The sequence below is a fragment of the Temnothorax longispinosus genome, chromosome 5 (assembly GCF_030848805.1).
Source record: "Temnothorax longispinosus isolate EJ_2023e chromosome 5, Tlon_JGU_v1, whole genome shotgun sequence".
NCBI lineage: Eukaryota > Metazoa > Arthropoda > Insecta > Hymenoptera > Formicidae > Temnothorax > Temnothorax longispinosus.
This window is the reverse complement of record NC_092362.1, coordinates 14,201,519-14,218,139: the sequence shown is the minus strand read 5'-3', so window position 1 is coordinate 14,218,139 and position 16,621 is coordinate 14,201,519. Positions and strand designations below refer to the sequence as shown.

Here is a 16,621-nt window from a genome sequence, read left to right as displayed (position 1 = left end):
GACCCATATACCTACATTCGCAAATTGATGCATTAAACGCAAAATGAAGAAAATATTATCAAGTTGTAAGGATCATTTAAAGCTGCTGTGGGTTATTAGCAACCCGCATGTTTGCTGGGCGTAACTAAAAAAAAATATCCCATCGAAATCATCTACGATCGGTCAATCTTTTCACGTAGATTTCTACGCGTATACACGCAGATTTCTAATTTCTTATCCTGCGGGTAAATAAGACGCTCATGTCGTTGGTTACGGCAATGTGTTCAATATTCTATTGTGCGCTTAAGCGGAACCACGTGCTCCGAGTACTTCGGATAGTTCAGATAAATATGCAGCAGATTGTAAGATATAGCGCAGTTTGCGATGCTCTGTTATGAGCGCAAGATGATGCTCTGACGAAAAAGACAATCGATAATCTAAAAGTGGCGTAACTGAATTGAAAAGCAAGTGGGAAGAAGTGAAGTGAAACAGTAACACAACTTTTCCCAGACCTTCCGGATATCATTTCAATCACAAATCACAAATAAATCAGCTAAACTCAAACTAACAGCAGTTCATTTTAACTTACAAACGGGATTATCTAGCAGTGAAAACATCAAATAAATTTGTGTTTTTCAGCTAATTTTAAAATAAGCTTTATCTAAACAAAAGTCGCTAATTTCTCTTTAAAATTGCGTAATGCGACTAATCAATCACGAGATTATCGAACAACATACTATGCTAATTAACTTGTGAGCGTCAAGCGTCTTGGTTACGAGTTACCTAACATAAAAGAATAAAAAGTCATTTGATACAAAAGTACATATCGCAGCATTTGATCAGAGAGAATCGAAAATTGAATCACACAATTGTAAATTGACTTTCCTCGAGATAGGAATAACATTCGAGGTATAGATCAAATCACGCTGCGATCTTATACGATGACACGAGACATAAAGCGTTTCCAACATGAAGACCATTCATCGGTTCTCTCCGGCCCGGATGTCTGCGTGGCGTAACTGAAAAAGAATCGCGCGGTCACACACATCGCAAAACATCGACGTCGACGTCGACGCATCGTGTTCTGCCATTTCCGCCCCTATAAAGGCGTTATAACGCGCTCATTCGCGCGAGAGGCCTCCATTCCCTTTCTCTCGTGCGAAAATACCCGCAGAAGCCGTCTTATCGGCAACGACCGCGTCCGTGCGTCGTACATACCGTTTTGCGATATAACGTGACACATACATATATCGGTACTGACAATTTGGATCATAGTGTTTACCGCGAGCGTATATATCGCTGGCTCGTCGGTCGGAGCTCATTTTACACGGACTGCCGATTTTCTCGGCAACTGAAGCGTGCCCGGCGTGGTATTCGCGGCCGCGGCGTCCGGTCAGTTTGTCGTCGAGCGGCGGATCAACGGCGGGATCGGTTAGTTCCCAGTTGCTCGTTGCACCGTTCATTCCTTCGTCTTACACTGTCCACTCCCAGTTGATTTCCTATATGTCACACATTTCCATAGATAACAACTCTAAAATTCCACATACAGAACAGAACGAGCGTGACAAAAGGCGGGCACGAGCAACGGAAGAGAGGCATGTCGTGACGGTCGTAGCGCTCATCTCTCGTGACCAGTCGTCGATCCTGGAAAAAAGAGAGTGTTCACCCTGTCATCCATTCGGATGTTTTTACGATTCGAGAAAACGTTCGTCGGGTACTCCGTGACCTGGGAAAACCGTCAGTGCGCGATGACATCTTGACAACGAAATAGGGTGAGACAGGCGAAAGAGTGAGATTGTAAACGAAACCGCGTGCAGATACCGCTAGTGGATTTCCGGTGAGGACCCTTTCTTCATGAACGCGAGAAAAAATGTTATCGAGAGTTAACTTGGTCGCGCTTCTGCTGACCTTGAATTGCGTTAGCCGCGCGATTGAGCATTCGAGATCGCCGCTTGAGAAATGGCAGGAGGAAGGGAGAGCCGTCACTTCCGACAAGAAGGTCCTCAGGTACATGTATGATAATGTGACGTCCGAGAGTCCTATTTCTTCGGTCAATGGTCGCAACGGTGACAGAGACAAGGTAGCCAAGATTCATCGTTCAATTGATCAAGACATCTATAATGCATATTCCAAGATTGAAATGAGAGACCGAGGTAAATAAAAAATGATAACGTTATAATATTTAATGGCGGAAATGTTTTTATCTCGTAATGCAAGTGCTATAAAGCACTGACGCCAAAAGATAGTAGCAAGTATTATATTTGAATTGTCGTCTTGATGAAGTATGATTATCAATACCGCTGTATAACGGTTTTCTTTTAATACTGTAATGGCTTTTTTTATTGAGATAGAATGTATCCAATATTTATTTTGACACTTTTAGAGTTTCATATTGTTGAACTTTAAACACTAAGAAATGATATTAATAAACATAACGTTAATTTCTCTTCAATTGTAATAAGTTAAAAATATATCAAAAGTTTTAACAATTACATTAATAATTAATATTATATTTCACGTTATGTTGATTATGTAATCTTGTAACATACGTGAAATTATTTTCATATACACGAAATCATGTAATTTATGAAATTAATATTAAATAACAGTGTTAAATAATTCGTATTTCCATAATTTAAGAAATTTAAGTCACCAAAAATACGTTCAAGATTTTAATCATATTGTTCGTGACAATTTTTAGATGAAACACGGCGTAGGAAACGAAAAGTACGGCCAAGTACAATGATGGCGTTGCTGATGGCGTACAAGCTTAAATTTGTTGCTCTAATACCAACGATACTCGGAGGTTTGATTCTTCTCAAAGGAACGACGCTACTCGCGGGATTTTTCTTCGCCCTATTCGCTGCCGTCCTTGGATTAAAAGTACACTGACAACAAAATCAGACAGGAAGGATCTTTGGAAGGAGTGCACCAAAAATACACTAAGAAGTGAGAATGACATACGACTTTATTTCGTAATAATTTACAATCAGGTTAAACTTGTATAACTAATTGCCGTTATCTTTGAGAAAGTATTGAACGCCTGTGTGCACAAAGTAACACTTAAGGCCGAATTTATAATCGCTTCTCGGAGTCAAACGTATACATCTCGTATACATTTCGTAGAATGCGTCGCGTCGTCAAGTGTGTACTTATAAACACATTAAGTCAAATTATTTTTAGAGACCACAAGTGAAAAACGCTACGTGAAACGATCCGCATGGTTACGATCATTACGAAATAAATGTTACGTTTCTTAAAATGTAATATATATATATATGAGTTAATCATTATAATAAATGTTGACAAATGATGGAATTAGTATTTCTTATTCGTTATATTTTAATACTCAAGTGTTTTAGTCGTCACGCTTACTCTACTGAACACACGATTTTAGTAACGTAAACATGGATACAGATATTCGTGTAAGTACTTGTCGCAAGCTACACATTCTAAACTCTTTCTAAGGTTATCTTATAAACCTAAAATAAATAAATATACTTTGCCGCCTATTTTGGTGCGGTACTATAAATAAATATAAATATATCGCAAGTATACTGAGAAACGACTGCAAATTCGGCTAATCAAAGAATGAAGTCTGTCATCTTTTCGCTCGACCTCGAAATTGATCGTGTTTCCGACAAAACTTGTCGACAAAAACTTCTAAACCAGCACCGTTAGAAATTCGCGTGTGTGAAAATTACTCTCTCGCTATCATTTCATTAGATTATTTGCTGGGACAGTTGGCAGTTGAACTACAAAACTGTAAAACAAAAAAAGTTGCACTTGTCGTTGCAACTTTTTTTCTTTTCCAGTTTTTTTTACACATATCCAGTTATTTTCACATATTCTAGCTGTGGTTTGCGCATTTTTTTCTCTCTTTACAAAAAATCGTCAAGAGTCGCGGTAACTTATTTTTCGCGTCAAATGTATGTAACATTTCTATTATTGTATCATTGCATTAAATAGTTACGTCATTTATCAAACCGTAAATTTAAAAGACGAAAAATTGCGATGCGATTATAATGATATATCGATGATTATTCAAAAAGCTAGCAGACTCGTAAAAATTTACACGAATGAGACAGCTCGCCCATTCGAATCTACTTTCCTACTTTTAATATTTCTAAAACTTTTGCATATCTTGTATTTCTTTTCACAATAATATCTTGCCATTCCAACATCAGTATCACACATATATTCCATCTTTACACTCTTATTTTCCTCGCAATGTGTGCAGCACGCATAAATGCGACGTCTCATGAACGATAAAATTTGTTTTAAAACATAAATAAGCGAAACTATTTCGATGTCTCGAACTGTCTCTGAAATCGCGTATCATCTGCTCCTTTGGATACAGGCGTTGCTCCCTCCCCCAATACCTGAAGATTTCCCGTCGCTTCTTTTTTTGTTTAATGCTTCTGCCGCGCGCTGTAAGCCAAGGTGTGAGCGTACTCGCGATCGGCTTCCGTTAATGATGGTACCGGTGCGCCTACGACTCCCTTCAGACTTCTGTCCCATCCACCTCCGCTTTGCTGCCAGCCACCATGGTCGTGGCCACCCTGTTTTTGGGCGAGTAGCTTCTTCAAGCCGATGATGAGCGACAGAACCAAAGCGATCTTGCTGATGATTAAAGCCTTGCCGGCCAGCAGGAAAAGCACGCCTATAGCAATAGGAATTAATGCGGCGAGTTTCATCGCCATTCCCATCATCATCATGCCCATCATCTTCTTCATTTTCCCACGACCCTCCTCGATACTTCGTTTCAAATCGCTGGAACTTGTCTTTGGTAAGCTGATCTGCACGTTGAAACTGTTCATTAGCGCGGCTATGCGCTCGAGCAGAATATCGTTGAGTATTTCGTCCATGGCCCCTCCGTTGGTTCTAGCCAAAGTCTTCTCCAGATCGGAGACCGTGTTTTTCGAGCTGTCGTCCGTCGTAGACGCGACTTTGACCAGCTCGAGATTGTCGCCGATCGGCAAAGTCTGTATACGACCGAGTCTCTCAAAGAAGGTGATCGCCTTCTTCTTCAAACACGGCGACACACCGATATTGCGATGCTCGCACTCTTCGTAGACGCGATAAAGAGCACGATATCCTCGCTCAAGGAATCCGCCGTCCTCATCGGCGTGGATAGTTGCACCGCAGACTAACAATAGCAGCACGCACTTGGATATAATCTTAATCGCCGACATGCTGGACTCGGATGGCTTTCCAACTCGCGAATGCTTAGCTGGGCAATTTGGGACGAAATCACAGACACCTCGTATTGTCGAAATCACGCGAGAGGCACGCGACTCGAAATTCGAAGTGACTAGTCGGAGATACAAATAGTTGCGCGCACCCACGAGCTGGATGATCCTCGACTAGAGAGAACTGGCACCAGGACCAAGTCTCCGGGCAGATATATACCAGCGCGAGGAGCCATCCTCCGCTAGATGCTATCCTTCACAAAGGGGGTGAGGTATCTCTCTCGTATAAACGGATGGATATGCCGGTGCACGTGACGACACGACCTCACTTGTATGAGTGGATAATCCTCTTCTATCTTCTCTCCGTCGCGAACCCCTCTCGTCCTTGCATCCTCCTCTTTCTCTTTCAGCTCGCTAGACAGCTGCCATCGCGGCGGGACGGGGCCGAGGTAAAAATTCTCATGATGCTAGCGCGCCAAGAGCATGTGACCCTTCCTGACACAGAGACCCACTCGCGTCTCGAGATCGAGACACTGCTGTTCAACGGCCGCCACGCGATTCGTTCATTAAATTTCGCCGCGCGGCGCGGCGGTTACATGTTACGTACCTACGAGCATACTATGTGTGCGTCTTCCGCGTGATGTAGTGTGCGGCCTCATCATGATTCGCATCTTGCGCGGGAGGAGAGGCAAAGCCTGTGTTGAGATGAGACCACAGAGGGGACTGGGGAGCGCCGCGCCGTGGACTGCATTGGCAGAGTATCTGGCACCGTGATCTCGCTGACCCTTGGCATAACGTGAGGATGCTAGAAACTGGTTCCAGGTTACGTACAGCCCGTGACCTTCCTATCGTACGATTTTCCTGCGGCGCGGAATGAACGAGGATTATCGACACGGATGATCTACTTTCCCTATATTTCGGTGCATCATTCTCATCATGATGTGTCCCGTACAGACGGTGCGCGCAGTGGTTCGATAATTTTTCGTATTTATGTGAAAAATGTAACGAGAATCGTTGCGAATCGCTTCTTATCTCTTTTTATCTTTTTTCATTGCACGTTATTGTTCTGAAAATAATAAATAAACATAAATTGCATGAGAAAAACGTGGAAATATAACGGAAATTATCTTCTATCTCTGTTTTTTCAGCAAGATATGAAAAAGAGATTTTGTTTCGTTCCAGATTTATTGATATACCGAAATACGCGTAAAGCGAAACGAATAAAACAGTAACGTGCTTCGTGATGTGATACTGCTATATTGCGCAACAGTACAACTTATGACTGCATAGCACCTCACTCTTGCGCAAATTGCGCTTTGATTGCGTACACATCGCATCCCTCAGCACACGTCACGTATAAACCAGCTGTCATTCATTTTTGGCGCGATAACTATGAAATGGAGATTATCGGTAGATGAATGAATATTACGAGCATGTGGAATTCACAGCCTTATGGTGTATAATTAGCTAATTTGCTCAGTAATGTTTTGACATACATATGCACTCCGTGTATGCCTACCGATTACATTAACGCATTACTAGATGTTTTCATACCAATTTACTACTACTTGGAGATAAGTAACTCCTTTATACAATTAAAATAAAGCAAGACTTTGAAACTCAACAAGAGCTATTTTTTAATAAAATTATTATTATTATAATTCTGGATTATAGTGGAAACAGCCTTTTCTTTTTTTTTAAACATTATCGTGGGCTGCACGTGAAAGATAAAAGATCTGCGTCTTTTCTTGTACGAAATTATAGCACTTAGCCTCGAAAGGATTAACGATGTATGCAGACCCACAACACGAAACTGACGGACCCAACGTATTCTGTTTTCTTCTTGTATCACGGTTTGTTAGGAGCGTGAAGCTGAGCGCATGGCGCATCCTCGACACACTCGATCGAGGTTAGCGCATCTCTAATGCGACAACAGCCAACGATGCATCCTCCATACTGTTACCTACTTCGCGATTATCCCAGAGTCAGTGCCATGGGCCTACACAGACAGTGTTTAACTGTATTAAGGCCCGTGCCACATTCTGAGCGCGCAGTTATATTCTCACGAACGGTGCGAGAAATGGATTCCGCCGCAATGAACCTACGCACAGTGTGCGGTTAGGCCCAATTATTATTCGTTATCTGATACCTCCACTCAGGTCCCAAGTCACAAAAGCGGCGGACTTTCGATTGTTCGCAAAAGTAGACAAGTAGGACGTTTCTGCCGGGACATTTATCTTAATGACGTCGCATGAATTATCCCATTCATCCCTCAACGTCTAATTCGCGGAAGTTTGCCGAAAGAATACTTTCTGAGGCGTCATTGGGTCATAATAATACTATTCTTCGCGAAGAAAATTGAAAATTAAAATAGACTATACTCATTTACCACTGCACTTTGTGATTTAAATCTACCAAACTATACAAAGTGGGGAAAAGTACATAGATACTTCAGAAAAGCCTCGCGCGCGCTTCGTAGTAAAAGCTTAATCTATACGGAAGATCAGTTATGGTGCGGAACGCACAGGTTTCCAGAATAATAAAAGTGAGGCAATAGGTTAAACCGTCATGAGCGATTTCCTCGAGAGATATTTTAGACAAGAACAGGACGTTTCTGCCTGTTATTAGATTCAGGTCAACGACCAGCAACAGGTGGTTCTGCCGATTCGCATGCCATGCGGAGGGTTCTGATTTAACTCATTACTTGATCACGCTCGTTCGCTAAAGCATTAAATTTAGTATGGTTCAATAATAAAACGAAAGAATTCGTACTCCGATGAGCTACTCTATCAGAATTGATTTTAAATATTAAAACGGCATGTATGTATACTACAGCAAAAAATCATTCATAATCGAGCGTTGCCCGTTATGTATAGTCGAGTATAATCGAGCGAAGGAAAGCAATACGCAAAAACATCAAATTTACATAGCAGATATAACAGGATCTATAAAACAACATTGCAAAAAAATATGAAAAAAAAAAATAATGGCTCTTTGAATTATACCTAACATTAACGCCAGAGATATTTCAGACGAGGAATTTCAAGTGCGAGAGCTGCATTCTTTGTACAGCACAAACATCCATATTAGGATGCGTATAGCTGGTAACCTTCGGAGGCTGTAACCCTGCATACTCTGAGTAGTGAATCGAGGATGCTCGATTGGCCCAGTGGCATACAAAACAGTCGTCGAAGAAAAAGATCATGCTTTTTAGGCCTTATTCTCCACTTTCCGGCGCGCGAGGATCGTGGGAGCTATAACAAGTGAAAAGCAAGTTTTGTTAATTTACTTAACAATCCTTATTATCTTAATTCAACTCCCAATTCATTTAATAACTTTTTTTATAGTACGTAGCTGTAGTAGGCAATCAAATCCGAATAGTTTTTTTATTGTAATATAACGATTTTTACTATCACTTTATACCAAGATGTGTATAGCTGAAAATAATATACTAAATGATGATGATGATGATGATAATTGTTCATTTGTTAGATTAAAATACTGTGGAAGAACTTTTGAGAAATAATATCACTATAATATTATTATAAACTTAATAGTAGGAAACTTAATCAAGTCTCACATCATTTTTAATCCTGTTATATTTGAAGAAAAATTTCCAAATTAATAATAGTATATACCTATTATATAATCGTCAATGTTAAATAACAAATGGAAATAATTGATAATAGATACTTTGAATCAAGCGATCAACTCGAAAATATAGAAAATGTATGTATATATAAGACAAATAAAACACTAGTTAGGACTAACACGTAAATTAATCATATGTTTCACATCACTTTCTACTTTCTTCAACAACGTTTCTATTATCGGTCTATTTGATATTAAATAAATTACCTTTCTCGCAAATTACGGCTCCGTAACCTTTATATGTACATCAAAAATGCATAACAATAACTTACATAAAAATAGATACTCTGACCAACATGTTCGTTGATGCCTGACCCTCGATTTCGATAAATTTGAAATTTCATCTATTTCATTTTCTCCGTTACTACTTTTCCCACCCTATCTCATTCTCTATCTATCTATTTATCTCACTAATGCGACCGAATATACGAGTCAACTTGCACCGCGTATCTCTACAAATACACGTTATTCCGTACTTTAGATAGGTCGAAAATGATGATACGCGCTGCTGGGACTTGTCTTCTCACTGCGCTTCATGTACTCCATTTAACATTGTGATAAGTACGGTACTATATATATATTGAATATGTGCGCCACCATGTGCGTGCAGAAACGTACGGTTCTATAGCGGTTGGAATAATTTTACGCGCATGATGCATTTTACCATAGATGCATTCACGCTCTGTATGTCGTAACATCACTTTACTCCGCCATTATTACTAATTGCTAGAGCCTATAAATATGACGGTCTCTACAAAGCGTCAGTTCTGATCGAACATGCTTTGGCGGCTCTTCGCGGTTCTGGTATTAGGCGGTTTTATCGCCATTTGTTCTTGCGAGCCCGTGAACAGAAAACTGAAAGCTGTAGAGTCAAACGAGTGTGCCAGCAATGAAGGTGACATCTCCACGTGTAGAACTAATGAGGCGGCCGCTCCTTCGTCAAATAGCGAGACTCAAATGCGATCTAGCAGGAAAGCCCGATTCCTAGATGATGTCGATGACGGGAATGAAGGTAAGAATTCTCGCTGAGAATTTTTAAAATAAATCTATGGTTATATATCGTACTAAAGAAAGTATTTGCATTGTCTTATATTCTTTCTTAAAGTAAGTTTAGGTTTAGGCAAAGAAAAAGGATGTTGAACGAAAGATGTCAAATAAATTTTTATATTAGAAAATGTATACCTTATAAAAACTATATATATATAATTATAAGTATACTAAATGAAACAAAAGCATTTTGCAACAACATTTTTTTCTTTGTGCAAAAGTATCTCTCAAATAATTCACAAATACTTTTGCTATCTACTATTAACATAGAAAAAAATGTGAAAAGGAAAGATTATATAATTTTTAACTCTATAGTCGATATTTTGAATTTCTTAACCAACAATTAAGCAAGAAAGTATGACATGAAATAATTAAGTTCAATTAATGATTACATCAAAACAAATTGTGAATATTTTATATTTGTTTATTATATTTATTACATTTGTTATTATTCCTTTAAAAAATAATACTTCTAGATCAGATATTATATATGTATATGCATGAAGGAAAAAAAAGAGAGATAATTTAATGTATAATGTTTGTTCGTAAATGTCAGTTTCTCCATTTTTTTATAGTATTATCGATTCGATTAATTTAATTCCCGATTTGAACTAGCTAGATAGCAGGTACTAAATTAATTTATTTATTTATTTTAAATTTCAGTTTCTGCTCGGAAAAAAAAGAAAAAAGGATACGGTAGAGTAATAGTTTACATGTTAGCTGCTTTGAAAGCAGCGCTAATTTATGGATTACTACATGGCGTTGCAGCTCTTGCAGGAAAGGCAATATTGCTGGCCAAAATAGCTTTAGCACTTGCCATTGCCGCACTTGTAAAAAAGAATGGTACGTGGTAGGTACGTAGTAGGTAAATTACATAAATTATAAAAAATATTATTTAATTCTGTTGAATTGAAAATTCTAGTCTCTATGATTAAAAAAGTGCATATAAATATTTGTTTTTCAATAACAGAAAGGTTACAGTCAAAAATAGGAAAAGAATACTAAAAATAAATATTGCAAAGAGTGCACAAATTAAATTATATTTTGTTTTGTAACAGAATTTATTAACGTATGTTTTAACAGTACGTTTTACAATATATTTTTGTAATTGTTCCAAATTTAAAAATACATTCTGTAAATTTTTCTGATCATGAAACTTGAAAGATTAGTTTTTATAAAGTGATACGGATTTTATGACATAAGAACAGACTATATAAATTAAATTAAATAATTTAATAAATAAAATTTTCTTTCAGATTCTGGAAAAGTTTCTTACGAAATAGTGAAACATCCACATACCAGCTATATACAAACCCACAGTTCAAGCGTCGATTACGATCATCGTAGTGATGATACTGATGACCGTAATGATTATATTTACGAATATCGAAAACGACGGCAACTTATATTTTAATAGAAATAGATTTTAAGTATTTAAAAATTGACAACCACAGCAAATAAAATAAATTATATTTATATAAAGCCACTTATATACATATAATATTTAGAACTCGGATAATGTACCAATGAAATAATCGCAATTTTCTCTTTCGCTAGCTTTATTTCGTTTCTATTAAGATTTTATTAAATATCATGTGAAATATCTAAGATATTTGAAAGAGTGCGCCAGAGTTCTGTTCGATGATGCAATGCATGGCATTGAATGTGGAGGTCGCCAATTCGAACACCTTTTGTAAATTCAGTTTGTGCTAGCGTATTCCTTAACAAAACCTTAATAAAAACAAAATAAAGCTAGTGGAAGAGTAGCAAATTACGATTATTTCATTGGTATATTAGCCGAGTTTCATACATTCAAAAACCTGTACTGATTTAAGATTACTTCGGAGAACATAAGCTCCTAATCGAAAGTTGTTCTATTTTGACCCTTCTATACACTTCTTAAGTTTAGCAGCAACCTTCTGTGTATATATATTATACGCACTGCTATAATTTATAAACTAAATTATTTATAAGCTTAATTAAGACTTACTGTGCTTTAGCAGAGTTTGATATTTTGGAAAAAAACAACAACAAAAGTTACCAATTGTATACTTTAAATATATATCCATAACGGAAAAATAGCTTTAATTTAGGCAATATCTTGTAATAGAAAAATTACTTGTACACCCAAAATTATACAATAGCAATTATTTGTAAATCTTTAAATATAGATATGTTGTAACAAAATCTAACACACACACACACACACACACACACACACACACACACACAATATATTATATATAATTATTTAAAAAGTTTAAATACATAATTTTAACTTTAAATACATAACTTATTTCTCATATATACTTTTAATTTTTTATGCAATTATTTATATATCAAGAGTGTTCATAAAATTAATAAATAAACACATTTATATTTTGTGATATTTTAACATTGGAATTATTTTAGTATTTACATCTTATAAAATATCCTATAACATATCTTATAAAATAATGGAAATAGATATAAATCAAATAACAATATTGTAATAAATTATATTAAAAATATTTAATATCTCTCTCTTAAATACAAACAGTACAAACAAATATATCATATCTATCTTGATTTTACATTTTCCAATTAATATAAATCAACATATTAATGGAAAATAAAATTCGTAAACTAATAGAAAATCTACAGTTAAAATCTAAAACACGTTGTTTGTCAAACAATGATATTATGGATTATTTATTCTTTGTGGAATAACATGTTTGTTCGGGTCAAAGAAGGAAGTAATGTACATTAATTATTTTTATTAATTAAATATTTAAATCATAAATAAATTAAATAAAAAATTTTTTGATATGTTAGTATGTTTTCATTATCGGATACATCAAAGAAGATGTATTACATGCGGTAACTAAATCATAAAACTTTTGAATTTGATAAATAATCGAATATGATTCAGGTTGGAGGAACAACTTCCATTGCTCGTTGCCAGCCACCGTATCCACCACCAAATCCGCCACCACCACCACCACCTCCTCCATGATGTTCCGATGCAGTCGCATAGATCACTTCGTGACCTCCTCCGCTCGATGCAAGCTTTTTCAAGCCGATTATCGCGCTTAAAACTAGGGCCATTTTCGCCGTCAACAAAGCCGTACCAGCGATGAAAGCAATTTTCCCATAAGCTAGTTGCGCCATCATGCCTAAACAAATAATAATTATTTCCATAAGCAAGATTAGAAGAATTGATTTTTTTCTACTAATTAAATTTACAGCTAGAAGATATTTTATTCATTTCAAATATCAAAATAAGGAAACAGTTAAAATAAAAATCATTGTCTACACAGTAAAAAAACAGATTTTATTTATTGTGTTAGAGTAATGTTGTTTAAAATATAGTTTAGTAGTTCATAACCTGAAGAAGCTTCACTAAGCTAATTGAACTTCTTCAACTTTGACTTTAAAGTTATTTCTTCTATGAATTAGAATATTAATGTTTAGAATATTAATGTTTAATATTAATGTACAGGAAAACTTACCTGCTAACACGGCACCTGCTACTATTACATATCCGTAACCCTTATTCTTCTTTTTTCTTCCTGCAAATATTGCAAATATTTATTTGAATGTTAATAAATTCTTTCTCTTTTCAAAAAACCTTTTTTGTCAAATATTTACTGCAACAAATCGTACTTTATTTGTAAGAAATAACGTCGATTATTAAGTATTATAGATTATAATTATATTTTATAATTTACAGTGCGATGATTTAATTGAAAAGTGTATAAAACAAATGTTTACTAACGCAATTTATCAATAATATAATCTGTTACCTTCAAAGGCGTTGCCCGGTATTGTCAGTTTCACGCTTCTCGATGTCAAATACTGATGAAACTTGTTATCCAATTTCTGATCGAGACTTAATTCCGTGCCATTTTCAGACGTCATCGAGTCGTAACTTTTGGCGATAGATGCTGGATCTTTAGTAATTGAAATATAATCATTGATTTTATACACAGAATTATCTTGGATAGCCGAGTCGAGAATCTCCAAGGCACGTCGTTTGAAGCAATCGAAGGTGTTCCTCTCGTTTCTGCACCGTTCGAATAGACTCGTAAATTCACTTTTAGCCGTCACTAAATTGCAGAACACCGCGAGATGAAAGATATGTAAGATCCAAATCATTAAACGCCGTTTTTCCATCATCAAGCGATTGCGTGATTTACGCTAACTCGTCGATTCTACTTCTTCAGATATTTTCTAGCTGTCTCTAGCACAATGATCAGCTTCTCCTTTGTTACGTTTTAGTCTGTAGTTCCACTCTGCTCTCAGTCTCTGGTCAGTCCGATAAATCCTACCGACTACTCGTTAGAATCTGGTTGCATTGTGACTTATATAAGTGTGCACCCATTAGCCTCTCCTACCAACGCATTAAGATTCTTGGTATACGCGCCCGTACTTGATCCACGCGCTGTTTAACGCTACACAACGGAAGGAAAGACCCCTCAACCAAAACAATGTCGTACAGCCCCGTAAGTAAGTATCCCTCTGACCTGCTTGTCAAACGAACCTTAAAACTCCGCCGCGCCAATCGTCGTTAATAACAACGCATCAAGAGTGGAATGCAGGTAAACAGACGATATTCTCCACCCAGACATGATTATAAGTGCAAACCTCTGTATCGAGAAATAGAAACAGTTGTAGATTTATCCATCAATTTGCATGCATGACTTACTTTACGTGTTACAGAATAATGTCATGCGGAAATGAGTTTTCTTTATTTTCAACGCCAGTTATTTCTTGGCATTGTTACTACATACACACTGTCTAAGTTCAATATTAACATAAAATAATAGCTTTAGTATAGATTACTTGGGTAATTTTCTCATCTTGTTGCATTTAACATTTTTTAAATAAAATGCTTGACAATGAAAATTAATTAAGCATTTTATTTTAGTAAAAGAAACAATAGTTGTTAAAATGTAATTTCAATGTAGTTGAAACCTTTTATTATGGTAAGATAAGTGAAGTTTTAGTAATAAACTGGAAAGAGTAAGAGAGAGTTACTTCGTTACTTAATACACTGTCCCAGATAGCTAAATCTGTAGAGAACAGATTTTGAACGTCCACTGCAAATTTTGTCGATAGAATGTCAGTAGAAATATAACAGACTTTGCTAACAGAATATAATAGCAAATTGATTGCAAAAATTGAGCAAGATTTGCTATTTAAATAATATATTCCATTTAAATGTTTGCGAAATGACAGATTCTGTTCGATTTCTGCTGGCAATTTGCTGTCAGATTATATCGGCAGGGTTTTCCGGCAAAATACGAGTTTAATGCGAATACAGATGATACCAGATCTATTGCAATATCTGTTTATGAGCAAATCTACTGCCAATCTATTATCATACTGCGAGCAGATTGCTTACTGGGGCGATGCTTTTGACCTAAAAAAATATACATTTTATTAAAATATTGATGCACGATAATGAAAAAAACATACATGAAGCATATATCAGGCATACATCAGACAAGTACACTGATTTCATTGTTAAATGATTATTGAGGCTCGAAATTATCAAATGTAAGGCTTATATAAGCAAAACAATATACTATGACTAATGAACATATCAAGAAACTCATTAATGTTGCACTTGATATACTTTTAATCCAGTACAGTTTACGATCCGTAACGAGCTACATTTGAAAAATAATTTGAAACTTGAAACAATTACAGTAATAGACTTGATTAACACTGTCCATTCAGTGTATTCAATTCTCGCAGTTCTTTCTTTCAAATGTAGGCTATTTGTCATACTAGCCAAGTGTTCCGCATCATCTCAAAAATTCCAATCAAATCAACATCGATTGTTATACGAGGCCAAGTATTCATTATCCACTTCACTCATTGTCACTTTAATGATATAGTACAAATAATTATTATCAAGAAGAAAGCGTATATACAAATGTAAAGTTTTGTCACGGTCTCATTACCAAATGGTACTGTCTTAACGATAATATTGTCATTTCTCGCAAAATAATACTTCCGTAAATGCCACTTTTCCCTATCTATCAGAAATTCGCAAACCTGAACGAGCTCTCTTAATAAAAAGCTATCTGATCGATATTGCTTATTTTTAAAATGTTTAAATAATAATTCCATCGTACAATTAATTGGAAATCTTAATCTATTCTTAATATAGTGTGTATATATACATATATATACATATATATAATATATATATATATATATATATATATATATATATATATATATATATATATATATATATATATATATATATATCTTAATACTATTATACGTAGACATAAACTGATTAGTAACGTACAAGAAGCTACATGTGTAAAACAAAGAATAGTTAAACGATGATGGACATAGACGATAAACTTGTTTAAAAGCTTTTTTCACCGAACGTACAACGTGCGATGCGCTTCCACCTTGATTGTTATACTTGACAGAGGATGCTATGAGCACGTGGTCGTATGTGTAGTTGCATGACCGTAAAGATACGGTGGTATTTTCCTTTACAAGCAAATGTGCGTTTCCCGGATGTAATCATCGCTGTTTTTTGCGGACGGTAGTAACATAAGAGTGACGAAGAAAGAGAGACCTGGTACAGTTAGGCGACCGAAAGAAAGGACGACGCAATAATGGACTGAGACTAATGGGATCGCTAAGTGAAAACATCAGAATCTCAGTGACAATTCTTTATACTAATGGACAGATACTTGAAACTGAACTTGAAAGTAAACTCATAAATAAAAACATTATTA

The 16,621-nt window shown here is 36.1% G+C and overlaps 4 protein-coding genes across 4 annotated transcripts; 2 read left to right on the top strand and 2 right to left on the bottom strand.

Moving 5' to 3' along the window:
* Positions 1 to 1,325: 1,325 nt before the first annotated feature.
* On the top strand, positions 1,326 to 4,347 carry LOC139813186 (uncharacterized). The gene is made up of 2 exons (XM_071778541.1): positions 1,326 to 2,132; positions 2,681 to 4,347. Exons 1-2 carry the CDS (start codon positions 1,850 to 1,852, stop codon positions 2,869 to 2,871), a joined length of 474 nt encoding a protein of 157 aa, XP_071634642.1. The 5' UTR covers positions 1,326 to 1,849; the 3' UTR covers positions 2,872 to 4,347.
* An 11-nt stretch (positions 4,348 to 4,358) lies between these two features.
* On the bottom strand, positions 4,359 to 5,655 carry Osi12 (DUF1676 domain-containing protein Osi12). Its single transcript, XM_071778538.1, has one exon. It carries the CDS (start codon positions 5,172 to 5,174, stop codon positions 4,392 to 4,394), a length of 783 nt encoding a protein of 260 aa, XP_071634639.1. The 5' UTR covers positions 5,175 to 5,655; the 3' UTR covers positions 4,359 to 4,391.
* A 3,940-nt stretch (positions 5,656 to 9,595) lies between these two features.
* On the top strand, positions 9,596 to 11,591 carry LOC139812541 (uncharacterized). Its single transcript, XM_071777417.1, has 3 exons — positions 9,596 to 9,834; positions 10,533 to 10,712; positions 11,126 to 11,591. The coding sequence occupies exons 1-3, from the start codon at positions 9,600 to 9,602 to the stop codon at positions 11,281 to 11,283; spliced, it is 573 nt and encodes a 190-aa protein (XP_071633518.1). The 5' UTR covers positions 9,596 to 9,599; the 3' UTR covers positions 11,284 to 11,591.
* Positions 11,592 to 12,438: 847 nt separating this feature from the next.
* On the bottom strand, positions 12,439 to 14,467 carry LOC139813279 (uncharacterized). Its single transcript, XM_071778667.1, has 3 exons — positions 13,655 to 14,467; positions 13,361 to 13,420; positions 12,439 to 13,024 (listed from the first exon to the last, which is right to left on the bottom strand). Exons 1-3 carry the CDS (start codon positions 14,025 to 14,027, stop codon positions 12,777 to 12,779), a joined length of 681 nt encoding a protein of 226 aa, XP_071634768.1. The 5' UTR covers positions 14,028 to 14,467; the 3' UTR covers positions 12,439 to 12,776.
* Between the last annotated feature and the right edge of the window lie 2,154 nt (positions 14,468 to 16,621).

Bases quoted from the DNA above. Each gene is read 5' to 3' on its own strand.
- LOC139813186 (XM_071778541.1), top strand. From the start codon at position 1,850: ATGTTATCGAGAGTTAACTTGGTCGCGCTTCTGCTGACCTTGAATTGC. The intron at 2,133-2,680 runs GTAAATAAAAAA...GACAATTTTTAG, and splicing joins GATTGAAATGAGAGACCGAG to ATGAAACACGGCGTAGGAAA.
- Osi12 (XM_071778538.1), bottom strand. From the start codon at position 5,174: ATGTCGGCGATTAAGATTATATCCAAGTGCGTGCTGCTATTGTTAGTC.
- LOC139812541 (XM_071777417.1), top strand. From the start codon at position 9,600: ATGCTTTGGCGGCTCTTCGCGGTTCTGGTATTAGGCGGTTTTATCGCC. The intron at 9,835-10,532 runs GTAAGAATTCTC...TTTAAATTTCAG, and splicing joins TGTCGATGACGGGAATGAAG to TTTCTGCTCGGAAAAAAAAG. The intron at 10,713-11,125 runs GTACGTGGTAGG...ATTTTCTTTCAG, and splicing joins CGCACTTGTAAAAAAGAATG to ATTCTGGAAAAGTTTCTTAC.
- LOC139813279 (XM_071778667.1), bottom strand. From the start codon at position 14,027: ATGATGGAAAAACGGCGTTTAATGATTTGGATCTTACATATCTTTCAT. The intron at 13,421-13,654 runs GTAACAGATTAT...CAATATTTGCAG, and splicing joins ACCGGGCAACGCCTTTGAAG to GAAGAAAAAAGAAGAATAAG. The intron at 13,025-13,360 runs GTAAGTTTTCCT...TTATTTGTTTAG, and splicing joins AGCAGGTGCCGTGTTAGCAG to GCATGATGGCGCAACTAGCT.